Source organism: Lepisosteus platostomus, chromosome 15 (assembly GCF_059453375.1).
Source record: "Lepisosteus platostomus isolate fLepPlt1 chromosome 15, fLepPlt1.hap1, whole genome shotgun sequence".
In the NCBI taxonomy this organism is placed as follows: domain Eukaryota; kingdom Metazoa; phylum Chordata; class Actinopteri; order Semionotiformes; family Lepisosteidae; genus Lepisosteus; species Lepisosteus platostomus.
Window position 1 is genome coordinate 24,020,811 of NC_142625.1, and position 16,204 is coordinate 24,037,014.

Genomic DNA, 16,204 nt, shown 5'->3' on the forward strand with positions numbered 1-16,204 from the left:
CAAGCTAAATTTGCTAAACTGATATATGGGGCGGAGTGGTGGCACTTTTAGAACATGTATCAAAAACCTTGCCTTAAAACACCGTGTTCAAAAAGTACCAAAATAACTCCACAGTAGTCACAAACATTGAAATTATCAGCTTTATTCAGTATTTTAAATGTGTCTGCTGTAAATCTGCTTTAAATTTTCAGATTTTTACTTTATGTAACCTGCTGCTGAAATGGAATATAAATTAAGCTTGATTTGTGCCATGTACGAGTTAGGATTACAAATAGTCTTCAAGTTTAGCTGAACATTTGATTTTTGACTACTTTTGATTCAGAGGCTTAGCAAGAACTGCCAAACTGGCCAAGTTAAGAGTAGCACAGAAAGAGCACTACTGCTCCTGATCAAAGCATGTTGCCAACACTCTACCAGGCTGGTTTTTCAGAAGGAACCTGATTGAGTTGAAACAATTGATTCTGAAGCTTGAAACGAAGTCAAGAGTGAAGAGAAAAACGGACCCCCGTGTTTTTCTTGTAAAAGCCAGATTAGTTCAAAATCACTTGTATCATCATGGTACATCACAGCAACACAACTGTTTTTCCGTTGTTTTTTTTAATTTGACATCTGCAAAATTAAGTGTGAACAGTAACAGTGAACATTATCAAAAGCAGAACGCGTTAAATAGCCATTTACATGATAACGAAGCAATTACAAGATTTATGTTTAAAGAATTCAAACAACTAAATTTAAATACATCATTTTAAAATTGTATTTATAATAACAAACGACACCTCCTTAGGGCTATTTGTTAAGCCCCACTCTCTTCGACGGTACACATTTCTCATACAGCAGGAAAGCAAAAAATGAAAACAAAACCCGTGCAAAATAAATTAAAATGCAAAACTTTGGGTATACACAAATATATTGCATATTTTACACCTCCCAGCTTACTCATGACGGATACAGAAAAATGACTGAATTTGAAACAAATACTAGCTTAAAAGAAATGCAAAACATGCAATCACTTTTTAAGGGAGTCATTTAATGAATCATAAATTCAGAAATATTTTGTGTGGCAATGTTGTCAATATGGAAAAGTTTGAAATAAACTCAGGATGCTTCAAGGTAATACAAATTATTATTGTCTTCCAGCAATAGGAGAATTAGACGTCTTGAAAACAATTCTGAAATCAAAAGGCTTTTTGCTTTGGTTCAGTGTTAAAAGGCTAAAAACCTTTCAAAGATATTGTCTGTGCTTTAACTTTAGAACAATGATGACCACACAAACACAATCACAAAAGAAATGGCACGTGATAGGTGCCAGCTCCCCCCAACCCTGAATCGAAGGGAGCGATTGGTAAATCAGTGGATGCCACATGAATAAGTTACAGCGTAGAGTGGTCTCAGGGGGCAGAGTGATGTGAAGTTCGCCCTCTGCTGGTAACTTGTGGTTTCCTATTTCATAAAACAACTACTCACAATTTTTTGGTAATGGGAAATGAACTCAAAGGCCTACCTCTTTACTGAGACCCAGTACAGTATCGATTTGTTAACCCAAGTGTGACGCATGTGTGGTTACTAAACTTAACAGAAGGGTTGTGTCCTATAAAAAGCCTAATATAGGCTATATACTGTATAAAACCTCAGATCTCAGCATTTCCTCAAAGCTACACCTGATTGGACTGTCTAGTAAACATACATGTTTTAATACCGGTGACCTGAATTTGTGGCACTCATGAGTGAGACAACTTGCACGGCTGATATTTCTACATGGAACAGAGCTGGACTGTGAAAAAGGGTCATGCAGTCTCAGATGCATTGTGAAATCCAGTCATGATTCTGAAGTGCTCTTCTCTGCAACTCTTCAGTGGGTCCTGCAAACAATGTAACTACGCAAGTGAAATAAGACAACTGAAAGATTTGCAAAATGAAAATGAGGGTTACGTTCCGTAAACAGGGAGTGCCACATTTTACATGAAATGCTTTTTAAAAATTTTCACATGCAGTAGGAATGTATATTTTAACAATGTCTTTTTCACACACACTACATAAAAAAATGTACACCTGAAATCCTATTAGAAGCACTTGAAAATAAGGACTTTTTTTAAAGTACCATGAGTTCTACAACTAAATATGTTTATGGAAAAAAAGAGAAAGTTAATGAACACAAACATACCAAAGTTTCCTTTAGTATCTAAAGCTAAATATAGTAATGCACATTAAATTACCTTAATTTTAATTCCTTATCTGGAAGTAAACAGTACTGTGAGCGCTTTGAGAGAACGACAGATATATTAAGGCACGTTCACTATCCCACATGTTAAAACTGCTGTCTCAGGACCAAGATGAGTCTGCAGGGGCTTGGGACAGAAATCCATTCAGCGGCATTCTTCTCTGTGAAGGCTCCTCCAGATGTTGTGAATGATTGGTAAGAAAGATAAAAACAGAAACAATGGACAGGAGAGCAAATATAGAAGACTAGTCTGAATCACATTTTTGTTTTTGCCTGGAGCTGGCAAATTCATAGTGCGCTGTGGGACCCAATCAAGAGCGAGCAGAGATGTGGTTCTTCACGCAGTGCTGCTCCACGTTCTGTGTCCTCAAGGCTGCCGCTGGTACTGGCTCTCTGTGGCTGTGTAGAAGTCCTCCAGGACACTCTGCAGGTACTCGAAGGTGGGCCTCTCCTCTGGTTTGTTCTTCCAGCACTTGATCATGATGTCATAGAGCTCCTCGGGACAGCTCTCCGTGCGAGGCATGCGGTACCCCCTCTCCAGGGATCGTATCACCTCGGGGTTCGACATCCCTGCGAGACGGGGTAGAGGGGAGACAAAGGAGACACTGCGTTTGGGCTCGCGAATACTGACAGCTAGACGGAAACACAAAAACAGCAGCATACACGCCTCTCAGACAAGAGAAAATCTCAACCTATCTGAGTAGCCCAGGAGTAAATTGTTGAGTCAAGTGCATTTCACAGGAAATCCGAACGTTTTACATCGTATGTACTTTTCATTAACACGCGGACACTTAAAGTGTCACCTTTCAATGGCTTCTGCAGTCCTTAAAGAAAAACAAATAAGAGGAAAAAAGTTTCTGTTTTTCTTTTTGCTTCCTGTTAGTTGCCTGGCAACATTTGCCTTTATTGCCACATCAAAACCAACAGCTGACCTCAACAGAAACAGAAATACAGTACCCTGCTTTCTGACCCGTCTGATCTTTATGCCCCAGCCATTTTCTTTAAGTTAACTGTTCTATCAGTTACAGTGCATTCTCTTAAGTGTGCTGAATGCATTCAGCAGCATTCTGCGTCTCTGGCTTGAGGAATGCTTGTAAGTTCCTCTAAGAATAGAGGTTATTATTAAAGTGAATGTGATTGTTTGGCAGTTGCTTTTATCCAGACCACAGCTGGGTAATTACTGACAACATGAGTGAAACACTTGACTCAAGGGTACAACAGCAGTGCACCACCTGGGATTTGAACCTACAACTTTCCAGTTACAAGTCCAGAGCTCTGGCCACTGCTGAATTAAAGTACATTTGGTGTGAAAGCTGACATCAGTAACATTGCGTGTTCTATGCTACAAAATAACATAACATCACTTTATTAGCCCTATACAATTTCTTGCATTAGGAATTAGTCTTTTCGCATACCACAGTTTGCTCTCAATGAGACACACAGACAGGGAGAGAGCCTGGGGTCAGAGCGCAGGGTCAGCCATTGTACAGCACCCCTGGAGCAGTTGGGGTTAAGGGGCTTGCTCAGGCGCCCAATGGAGTAGGATTTCTCTGCCGGCTGCGGGATTTGAACCGGCAACCTTCCAGCCACAGGCGCAGATCCTTAGGTCCCTCCTTAGAACTGTCCCTCCGGACAGTTCAGAACGTCAGTTGCACTGAATACTCACATCACACACTCATACAACCAAGCACCACACCCACCTGGGTAGGGAGTCCTTCCGTAGCTAATGATTTCTGTCAAGAGGATCCCAAAGGACCAGACGTCTGATTTGATTGTGAAGGAACCATAGTTGATGGCTTCAGGAGCTGTCCATTTTATTGGAAACTTTGCACCTAAGCATAGATAAATAAGAGTCCAGTTCATATGTTTTCAATGCCTGTTGAGCTGCACCCTTCAGCTTTTCTCTCAAGTGGCACAGTAGGCTTAGCACCCGGACACAAAAATTGAAAACCACATCATGCTTGTCACTTACAGAGGCAGCTTTGACCACTTTTGTTTCTTGGGCCTGCTGCAATATTACTGTTACTGTTATTACTATCCACGAGCAAGCAAGGAATACATGAAATCTACAATAAATTTAATGAACCGGGACAGCAAATCCCGTAAAAAGTTTAAGATAAAACTATAATACAAAGGACCCAATGACAGATTTTACAGGGAATATGAATGCTACAGCAGTTGCCAGTCTAGCTCACCCTCTCTTGCGGTGTACTCGTTGTCTTCAATGATGCGAGCCAGACCAAAGTCAGCTATCTTGCAGACCAGGTTTTTATTCACCAAAATGTTGGCTGCTCTGAGATCTCTGTGGATGTAATTCCTCTGCTCTATGTACGCCATACCCTCTGCAATCTGGAAAACAGCACCAAGAGCATGAGTCACCCATTTGTGGTGTATTTTCGTCCTTTGCACATGAAGCACCTTGCTTCTAGCATGTATTTCCTTTCCTTTCCTGAGATATGCATACCCTCACCACATGTTTACAATGATTTGACTGTACCTTTGACCAACCCCAAAAAAAAATCCAAATCAGACCAACACACCACAAAAAAAACACATAAAAAGAATGCACACAGAAATAAAAAAGCTAATAAAAAACAGAGGAATGTCTTCACAATCCAGGTACTGCTCAGCAAATAGTAAATCCTATGTCAAAAACACTTCCACAGAAATGAATTGGTCCAATTGTAACTTCTGTTGTAGCTCATTCCTGTCATTAACACCGGCAACCAATGAACAATTAATTTAATCAGGTTAATTAAAATATATGCTGGTTGTGGGGAAAAAAGTAGTGCATTATAATGATAGATCATGATATACATCGATATGCACCGTTTGTTCTGGGTACTGTTTATTTTTAATTAAAATTCTTGTTCCTTTTATTTGTCAGCTTCCTCATTGCTTTTTTCAACTCACAATCTGCTTAATTGAGTTCTCACATCAGATATAATTAATCTGAAAGAAATTTCGTTTTAGATCTGGCAGAGTCAAAAGCCACATATTTTTCCTTCCCCATCAAGACCACGTTTCGTGAGGAAGGGAGGTTAAAAAGTACAAGTACAGAAGTGGAAAGTACAAAAAAAAAAACCAGCTGCCATCTTTCAGCGTTTACACTGTTATCAGTGAGACAACTTCCCCCTTATGCTCTCTGCTCCAGTGCTGCAGTAACTTCACCAGACATTTCTGGTTTCTCATTACCCAGCAATTATTAAGCACAGATAACGGCAGGGGTGGGGTGGGGCTCAGTACAAAGCATACTCTGCCATGAAACCGAACCTGCAGTCCCAGTCTGAAGGCTTAAGTAATCAGTACAGAATCTGATGCAAGCTGTACATTTGCCCATGGTGTGCTTTACGAAGACACCATGTTCTGGACTGGCCTCCTGTGCTCTCCTTTAAAAGAAATCCCCCTAAATACAGACTCCAGATGGAACCACCCAATCCACACTACTTATAAACCATGGCGCCATCTCTTCTAAAATATTCAAGTAGAAATGTACATCAACAGACGTTCCCTTAACTGCTCAGAGCAGAAAGATCTGTGGGAAAGAGTCAATTATACCAACCGATGGATTCATTTCTGGGGACCTCCCAAGCCAGTTAATGAGGATCCCCTAGCAGTTCCAGACCCCTGGTTATGAACATGACTTAGAAAGTTACCTTTATAACAGACAGAATACATACTGTATACCGTATAAGAACAAGTTCCACACTTTTATAGCTCACAAGCTGATGCAGATGTCCACTCTAACCTATACGTACATATTAGTTCAGGTGGGTAGCTGCGTCAGCATGCGTGGGCTGCAAAGGAACAAGTAATAGGTTTATTCCATGCTGAAAAAAAGAAGAAAGAGAACACAACGTTTCGGCCGTGGAGCCTTCTTCAGGTGTGAGAGAGACAGGGCAGTAGGCAAAGGTAAAGTAGTGGGAGAACAAAGGTTGGGAGGGAGGAGGAGTGAGAGGCGGGAGCAGGGGACAGAAAGAGAGGCCAATCAAGAGGTGTGAAGTCAGAATGGGTGCAGAGAGGTGTGAAATGAAACTTCCAATGAATGGAGAAAATTTAAAAGAACAGTAGTTCTTTTAAATAATACGTACATATTATTATAAAATGAGTACCTATGGCACAGGATAATACTGATTATCACATAACCTTGGAAAAGTACGTTTAAAAACACCCGTAATTTTCCTCTAAAAGCCGTCATGATGGATGATGTGATTTTAGACAGGTTTTAAAAAGGCATGCACATTCAGAGGGTGTGGAAACTCCTGCTCTGGGTTGCAAATGATTTGCATCCGAACTAATGCTGTCAGACACCACGCGGCATATTTCACTCGTCAGCACGACTCAGAGCTGACAGGCCCGGCCTCTGGGTTTCTCAGCATCCCCAGCTGGCCCGCTTCGATTTCCTCATTCGGGGGTTGCAAAAAAAATGCGACTTTGGCATTGCTTAAAATCGTCGCAGGCAGTCTGCTGTCACGAGCCTGCATTTAAAATTAAAGTTTCTTAGACGGTGGTTTCTCTAGCCGAAAGCAACCAAAAAAGTAATGCGTCTACGCAAATACACGTATCTGAAACCACCTATCTCTTGCCATCTTTGAACGTATTTTTACACTGAATGTATTTTTACACTGAGTGTATGCACACTCGATTTGACTTCTCAATCAAAAATAATTCACCTTTTTAGCGTGATTCTCAGTGTCAGAAGTGCACACCTTTGACAGCACATTCCAGCTGGGCTTTGCCTTGCTCTTCCACTCATCTCGCCACTGTAATCTAGTGCAAACTCAATGGACCTACCAACTGCTTCTTTTTGTACAGTGAATCCAGAACGTTACCAGTACAGTACAGCTCCACCCCTTGTGCAGTGGGACACCAGCCACATGTGTCCCAGCTGAGAGTAGAGCCAAACCCCACCCATTCTCCTTCTCTTGTTCTTCCTCTGCCATCAGCTATCACACGTTGCAAAGCCTAGGTCTGAACCCATGATTCTCCAGCCATAGTGTATATCTTCATTTCTGGGCACAAAACAATACCTTCAGCATTAACCATACAAACGGACTACGGAGTCATTTCTACTCTAAGGTATCATTTCTGTGGGGAAATAACCTGGTGCAAAAGGAATCAGCACAGATAAGCATCTTGTAGGTTGATTACTTTTTAACATTTGCAGTTATCTGTAACATACAGTACAACACTGTATTCAGCCTACAGCGGTTTTACAATTGTAATTAAATGTAAATGTATTACAAGCAAGCATGAAGCACATTTTTGTCATTAGTTACACATTACTTCCCCTTCCTAAAATGATAAATCATTCAAAAAAGTAACATGGTTTTTTAATTTATTATGACTCTCACTATTATCTAGTGCTATTGTACTTACAATTGTGAAACAAGAAGATGATCACTTTATTAGCCATATACAATTTCTTGTATTAGGAATTTGTCTTTTCGCATACCCCAACTTGCTCTCAATGAGACCCATAGACAGGGACAGAAGCTTGGGGTCAGAGCACAGGGTCAGCCATTTATACGGCGCCCCTGGAGCAGTTGAGGTTAAGGGTCTTGTTTAGGGGTCCAACGGAGTAGGATTCCTCTGCCAGCTGCAGGATACTAACCAGCAACCTTCCAGCCACAGGCCCAGCTCCTGAGCCACAGAGCCACCGCTCCGCCAAACAATTGATCCAACATATAATATAAAATAAACACAAAACTTTCTTTACAGGTGCACAGCTCCACTCCTCAGTACTGTTTTTTTTACTTCTTGTTAAAACAATAAAAGCTGGAGGCCTTTAAAAAGTGCTAATAATTACTTCAATTAAGTAATTATGAGCTGGTATGCGACTCCAGACCACAGACAGACCCAGTAATTGTTCTCTGTATTTCTGTTTTACTGCTGTCCCATACTTGGAAACACACAAACAACCTTCAAATTTACATATTTGAAATTTAACATGCATCCAGTTCTGTAATGCTTTGAGTACCTGATCTTCTGTCACCAACTGGTTTTTCTATCAAACTAGCAGAAACAGAGCTTTCACCATATAGATGGTGAATCTTGAAAACACATGGGTCTAGTCTCTCATCTTTTATTTGCTGTTTAGCTCTTGTTGTTTCTGGTGTTTTGTTATTTTGCCGTTTTGTATTGCGGAGAACAACGTCCTTACTTTACATCAAATCTTGCACCAGCACACAAATCTGCTACTAGAGCACAATTCACATTTTTCATATTGAAATAGACTACCCAGATTTGGCCATTGGGCTTCAAAGCAGAGTAAACCAGTTTTAAAACTATGTGAAGTTTTAAAAGAAAATAGAAGAATATAACAGATGCTTGGGATGAACCTAATCCCTCTTACTCCCACTCTTCTACGTACAGTATATGCTATCTGGCCTACTGGACATCCCTCTGCACATTTCTCTGGCACCCCACCCACAACCCCTACTTCACCCCTGGAGCAGCTCCCTGGCTCATTCCTTCTGAAACTGAGAGAGGGAGGTTCACTCAGCCTCATTCTTACTGTCAAGATGCACTTCTTTCAGCCAAGCGAGTTACTGCCAACAACCTCTAGTAAACTCATCCCTCTTTCGCATTCACTAGGATATAATACAACTACTAAACTATTCCGGAGCCAAAAAAAATGAAACGCGTACTTTTTCAAGCAACCAGCAAAACCACTTTCACAAGAACAGGAAGTGCCAAGAGATGCCCTTAAATTAGAAACGGGAAATCCCACTCGCTGGAAAATGGCTGAGCACAGCTGCTGGGGTTTAGCGATTCCCAGTGTCACTCTGCAGACAGCTCAGGGATCGCAAATGATGAAAGTTCCCCTTTTTTGAGCTTCCTCTTCTCCTTTCTCAGCACAGATCAACATCATGCAAGAGATCAATTCGGAGTATTTTTAGAGCCGCCCCCCGACTTTATTTCTGCCTTCCTGGCTTGCCTTTTGCATTATTACCCCTGTCTGCATCGTGTAATCTGTGGCGAGAAGCACGTGCTTCCATCCTTGTTCTCCTTTTTCAACGACATTTGACCCATCTCAGATGCCAGTTCCCAGTATTCACAGACAAAGCCCACAAACCGCAGCTTCTCAGTGTCCAAGGATTTTGGGATCTTTGTGTAAGAGGAAATGGTGAGACAGGGCACACCACTAAATTTGACAAATCATCCAACAAAGCTGTCCAAAGAGGTGAGTGCACCCTTTTGTAACAAAGCCTATGCATGGGATCTGGTGTTTGTAAAACTCATATACAAATGAGTATTTGAAAAAAATGCAGAGTTGTACATCACAGCGGACAAAATAAACATACCTCAGATTGCAATGCAAAACACACGCACCAGTATAGTCAAATGCTGTAGATGGATCTGTGGGTGATTATAAAACAAATGCCAAAACTGTAGGATGTTGTTATTAATTCAAAGGTGTGGATAAACAGAATGTTAACCCATTCGTAGCCTAGATTTAACTCATTGCGTCTCATTAGAAAAAAAAGAAAAATACTTTCTGCCCCCCGGTCAGACTTTCATGCTACATCGGCCAGTTACCATTGCAAAACAAGCACGTGCACCAGAATTCACCCTGGGTTCATTCAGGGGGCCGGGGGGTGAATGAAGAAGCAGCATGGGGCATGGCTATTCAGATGCAATACAACTGGGCTGTTATAAAAGTAAGGAGATTTGAATATTAAAATGTAAGCGCACATAGAGGAAACACTTGCTTATTCTTTACAAATAATACTGTTGACATTGTCTAGCATGGTGTACCATTCATGTTTGGCTTGATCAAAGTGTAGAGCTCTAAACCAGTATTTAGCTCATACTCTCCAGAAGAGCAGAGAATTCAATACACTTGTGAACAATTCAGATCTTTAGCAAAAAAAAAAAAGTGCACCTAAAATAAATGCATGAAAGGAAAAAAGGGCCTAGCTTTGGCACTAGGGTCAAAGGCTTTGATTCTGGTCCACCATGCTCCCTTCCAGGAACACACTGAAGAAGAGGAAGCACTCACCTGTGCCGTGAAGTCAATGAGCTTCGGAAGCTGCAACCTGTTGCCTTCGTCACTTTTCAGGAAGTCTAGTAGGCTGCCTACAGAGTCAGGAAACACACACAGTCAGCAGGCCGAGAACAGCCTTTGAAAGCCATCAGAAAGAAAGGAATTCAAAAACTCCAGGACAACCACTAATGTGGAGAATGCCAAGAATGCCATCATGGTGATATCTCTGCTTTCACGCATTCTTATCTGTAATTTGCTGGTTTGTTGTCATGGTGCTTCACTGCCTCTCTTCATTTTCTAAGCTGCAACCACAAACGCACAAAAAAAACCCCTCATAAACATCAGACTGCTGACAAGGCCAGGAAGACTGTGGTCATTAGGCATCTGAGACTGTCCACAACATATTTACAGGCCTCACAAAATAGCTGCAGACCCATTAAGACACTTGTCAGATTTGAGCTGAAGTATTTTTAGGGGTTGAAAAATCATCTTTCTTGCAGAAAACAGTCTTTTATGGAGAAGGTAATTATGCTACATAGGGTACTCTATCCACAACTGTTATGCAATTTATTAATGTAGCTTTTGCTCAAAGGTAGTTAGAAGTTTAGATCAAGGAGCAGAAGTAGGAGCAGAAGTTTGACCATGTACATCTCTTATTTCTCTTATGAGTGACATTTTTTGTAATTGCAAACCACAAACTGATCAAGTCAGTAGCCTGAATGGCACCGCTACAATGCAGTTATCATTGCAAAATGTAGTGATTTGTCAGGCCTTGATTAGGCTTCAGAGCTGCTATCTTTGCACTGTGATAGAGAGCCTCTACCACACTTCCCACATTACAAAATGCCCCCATCGTGCACACAGGTTCTGCAAGTAAGAATAGGGTTGAATGGGAGAACAGTTAAGGAAGACTACGGATCAACAGATTCTTTAGAAAATAAAATGCTATTGAATACACAATACTGGATGTATCTTACAAGCAGGTAAACTAAAGCTGAGTGAATATGCTGCAGTAAACTTCTGGTGTTTTTTTTTTTAATAGCTGAATTCACTTCAAGTGTGCAACAAAACACACCCTCCTCAGGGCATTTTATTTACATACTGCAAGCCATAGATAATGAATAAATAAAAGATACCAGCCACGTATGGTGGCACCACTACCAAACAACACCGGGGATCAGTACAGTATTTTATAATCATCTCAAAAGAAACTAAAAATAGCCGTCACAAGGCACTATAATACGAAAAACACTTTCCAGTGCTCAATAGCAAATCTGTGATTGCTGCACAGTGAGCAAGATTTCCTATGATCTGGCCAGCTGCCATATGGGGTGTCTGGTGTTGAGCAGAACAGTTGCCTACCTTTCTCCATGAACTCTGTAATGATGTAGATGGGCTCCTCCTTGGTGACCACAGCGTTCAGCCTCACCAGTTTGTCATGTTGCAGTGTCTTCATGAGGTTGGCTTCAGCCAGGAAGGCTTCCACAGACATGCTGCCAGGCTTCATGGTCTTTACAGCCACCTTGGTGTGCTTGTTGTAGGTGGCTGGAAGCACAGAGAGTCAGTAAGGCCTTCACAATCTTCACAGAGAGCTCCAGAGGAATACACACAATAGGTGTTTTACGTGCAGGCGCAGTAAACTATTGGGTACAGAAGAGAGGAACACAGAAACTTTGCCAGGGAAAAAGCAAACTGCTGGGGGTCTGAGGCCCAGTGGTTTCCTCTCTGCCAGGCATTGGCATCACCTACGTGAAAGAGATGTGCGACTTACCCATCCACACCTCCCCAAACTGACCAGCTCCCAGCTTCTTATCCAGCTTCAGAGACTCCCGGGGGATCTCCCAGGCATCCTTCTCCCAAGGTTTCTGTGGTTTGGGGTTGATGCAGGGCTCCGTCAGGGACTGACACAGACCGTCTCCTTGCTCTGTCAAGACACTTCATATCAGCCAAAACCTAAAGACCCACAGACATGATAAAGATCTGCTTGCTTTAAGTAGCGGTGATGGTGATGATTTCCTGGAGCATGAGGGGACGTACAGTATACGAAACTAAGGCAGATGTGACACTATCCTGTACAAACCCATGAGCGCCATTTTGGGACTGTAATATAACAGGTGTCAAACATTTCAATACTAGCAAGAAAGGGACTTTTGCTCCTGGATATTATTAGCTTACTTCTCCTGCAGCCTGTACAGAACTTGGGCAATGATCTACAAGAAACAGAATACATCGATTTGGGTTTGCAGTTCTCCATTTTATGTTTGAGGTAGTCTCTTTACTGCAAACCAACTTGGAAATGCCACAAGGGAATAAATGCCACTTTTTTAACTTTTTTTAGAGACATAAATTTACCAGGGTGAAGCTGCCCTCTTCCAAACGGTTCAGAGCTAGTATGCAAAAGGATAATTGTGTGCTGCTGTTGGATGTTCACATAGCAAGAAATGCTGATTAATCGGAGTGCAGAACTCAAACATTCTAATTTACAACACACATTCTTTTACTACAAAATCACCAACACTTTCTTTTTAATTTCTGTGCATATGGCAGCTTACTGTTTGCTTCTGTAATGTCAACGTGCTTTGAAAGTTAATTTACTCTGACAATTAATGGACCAGTGACAGGAGTTTCTTTAAAATGCAGAAGTACACGTGAAGGAAGGACTATGGTCTTAAAGCTGTGATCCTGGACTGATCTTTGTGGTTAATATGCAACCAGGGTGGACAATACAGTCCAGGTTATAGTTACACAAGTCACAGTAGATTTCATGATTGGTTCAGTTAAACAGACAGAGGTGGGAGACAAGACAGTTCTCTAAAACGTTTTTGACTAATGTTATTTACCCTTTTTTAAATGCTTTTCTGAAGGGTCTGGATGATCAGAATTTCCATTGCACTTACTAAAATCCACTGTGGGAAGGTTTAGTTTCGCTCTAGAGACATGTCAGTTTCAATCAGAAACCGTTAAACTTTTAAGACGCTTAAATAATCTTTTTAAAGATCAAGTTAACTTCCTCTCTGGCTCCACCCTCATCCTACACTTCATAATTTTCAGCTGTTGATAAAGTGGCTGATTTTTAAAAACAGTCTAAATGTGGAACATTTGTAACAGACCATCCGCTGAATATAGATAACCTTCACTTCTGTTAAGATAAGAACTTGGACAGAGACACCGATGTTATCACAGCAGATGTTCGAAGTCAGACAGTACTCACTCTTGTAGTGGTTGACGAGGTCTTGTAAGGTGCTGAAAGTGATTCTTGGGGAGATGTAAAATCCTCCATTATCTAGTGTCCGGATCTTATAATGTTTCACGGTGTCCCCGGACTGCGAATCGTAGTCTCTGACCGACAGAGAATAGCTACCTGTAGGTAAAGCAACACAGCATGTAAGAAAGGACCAGACCCATAAAAGAAGACATTTCTGAAAATTGCTTGGTACTTCAAAAGTATTTTCTAAGAAAAAAAAATGGATAGTTAATAATGAATCGTAGTAAAACGGCAGTGTTGTATATTCAGCATGACAACCATTAACCTTCTTTGAATCCATGTTCCTCCCAGAGATAGACTAGCAGATGCAAATCTCACCATGTAACAGTCCCCAGATCTTATTTCCATTGTAAACACAGTTAGTTCACAGGCATGCTGGTGGCATGACAATAGGACTTGCCTTTTGTTGTTTCGCTGTCTCGTATCATAAAGGAACCAGTTCGATTCCCTGACGCAAGAAGAGTTCTTTCTGCATCTTTGCGGCTGACGCCTTTGAAGAACCATCTAAGGAACAAGAATAACCCTTGTGGTTTACAACACTACACAACGTACCTTATTATTTAAATACATACAACACCCCTGGTACTGAACCCTTGGTCCATTACTGTTTTTCACTCAAGCTGAGCTCTCCGTTACACAATTGAAGACTTAACTGACCCGATGGTTGGATTAAAATTAAGACTCTTCAGTTGTTTACAGTTCCTAATCATTGGAGGTTGTCTTAAAAGTAATTTATGCTCTTCAACTTTTTTTTTGGTCCACTTAGATTTCCAAAGGTTCCAATCGAGCAATTTGTTTGTTCCACTAAAGAACATAAGGAGTTTGGCTGAACTGAAACCCAGCACATGTGGGTGTCCCACAGGACCAGGGTGAGGAACCTCTCTCATGGACAATGCATAAAACCACAGAATCTTCCAGCAAGTCCATCTGCAGACAATTTGGATGTGTGTTAATTCCCGGCGCGTCACTAAAAACATAAAATGGATTAAAGTTCACACTCCTTGACAGTACCATTCTTAGTAGGATCCACGCACTCAATAAGAATTCCTAAGGTGAGAATCTTGCCAGCATCTAAATTTAGTATCCAGCTCCATCAATTTTTTTTTAGGTAACAGAACAAAGCACCAACAAAAACAATCAACATAGTATCGCAAAAATATCCCAGATAAGCAGTTTTCGTTTTCTTTCTCACAAGAATCTTTCAAAGCCATCACTCCTGACAGAATTAGAAATAGCAGTAATGGCTTTGTTAGGCACTTAAAAACCTACAAGTTATTCAGGGCTGTTCAGAAGTGTTGTTTTTGGTTCAGATGTTTGATTCACGTTGATGGCATAAGACCACTCGGGCAACAAGGAAAAAAAACACATTGCATCTAAGAACTAAATCTGAAAATGTATTGATTGCAGTAATGTTCTCTAAATCAGCTTCCCCTGCTAACTCTTGCGTATCACAGAAATGTCTTGTGCTCGGGGCTGTCCCTGACAGGTACCAGCATGGCGACACAGTACTTACTCCTCCGTCTCCAACGAGTTGACTTTGGCGACATAATTACTGGGAATGAAGCCTTCCTTTCCTGTGCTGACCGACCTGGCACACCACCACTCACCTGACCTGGAATACATCACAGACAGGCAGGCTAGTGGGACAGGGGATAAGCAACTACCACTCAGCCAGTCTTCCAACAGAGAAAGCCCACAGTTTGCTCACCTTAATCCCTGGAATATTGAATGGTGTCTTGGGTTACATTCCTGGTTCTTGCAATGGCCAGACTGTTTAAAAAGACTTAAAACTCTCCAAAGACTAAAGACTTAAAAGAGCGGGCACTTTACCCTTTTCATTGTTCATGTCTGGAAGTTCTTTTAGGACAGATTGTTAAGATGTCCACCCTTGATTCAACTTAAAATAATCAAATGATGTTACAACGCAGCATACAGAAAATAAAAATGACATTGAGAGGTCATTGTTATATGATTATCAATCCTGATCCTGCTGTATTTTGTCACATTTTCCCCTTTCTACATCCACACCCCTGGTGGCTGGGAGCTCCATGACCTTGCTTTACAACAGAGCATCAAAGAGCGCCAAGCGCCTTCACATCACCCTTACGCAATTGTCAGAAAAAAACAGCAGTGTGGGTGAAAAGAGGAAGTCAGCACCTAATTATTACTCTCCAGGAGCCATGTTTGGTACAGTTTCAGACGCACTGAGTTTTGATCTGAGCTCCGTTAACCCTTTACTTTGATACAGTAAGAGGGTGGTACAATTCACATTCTAAAGAGGAATTAAAATTCTCCAAAATAAATAAAGGAAAACTTGAAACATATTAGGTAAAAGGATTCTCTAAAAGCTGAAGGCAAAGATTTTACCAATCAAATATCCACACAAAACCACACCAAAAAGTTGAGTGTTAGAAAACCCATAAATGTCCTATTTTTTCACAGAGCTTTGCTACTAGATCATCTACTCACTCCCTAAATCTAGACTCGATCTTCCGTGACTTCCACCTAGCTCCTGCTCGAAACCTACCTGTTTGGAGACCAATCTTGCCCTGCTTCATTCCTACAAGTGGTGGTGCTGCTCCTGCTCTGTGCTGTGATCAGGTCTCACTGCACATTGATTGCAATTAATGTGACGGATGCCCCATTGATTGCATTTTCCGCGCTGTTAATTTGCATTATGTGAATGACTGCGCTTTGCACAGCTTCCATGAATTTGAATTGTTTTTCCATA

The 16,204-nt window shown here is 41.3% G+C and overlaps 1 protein-coding gene across 3 annotated transcripts in view; it reads right to left on the reverse strand.

Moving 5' to 3' along the window:
* Positions 1-126: 126 nt before the first annotated feature.
* The window catches only part of hck (HCK proto-oncogene, Src family tyrosine kinase), a 28,746-nt gene continuing 12,668 nt past the window's right edge, over positions 127-16,204 (reverse strand). For 2 of the 3 annotated variants that reach the window (XM_088607577.1, XM_088607575.1), the window contains exons 5-13: positions 14,987-15,085; positions 13,874-13,977; positions 13,420-13,569; positions 11,980-12,132; positions 11,571-11,753; positions 10,224-10,300; positions 4,414-4,567; positions 3,919-4,050; positions 127-2,788 (exon numbers count right to left, since the gene is read on the reverse strand). In XM_088607577.1, the coding sequence (XP_088463703.1) occupies positions 2,586-2,788; positions 3,919-4,050; positions 4,414-4,567; positions 10,224-10,300; positions 11,571-11,753; positions 11,980-12,132; positions 13,420-13,569; positions 13,874-13,977; positions 14,987-15,085 (1,255 nt within the window). In that variant the 3' untranslated portion in view covers positions 127-2,585. Of the gene's footprint in view, positions 2,789-3,918; positions 4,051-4,413; positions 4,568-10,223; positions 10,301-11,570; positions 11,754-11,979; positions 12,133-13,419; positions 13,570-13,869; positions 13,978-14,986; positions 15,086-16,204 lie in introns of all 3 variants that reach the window. The other variant, XM_088607576.1, reaches the window with a different exon arrangement.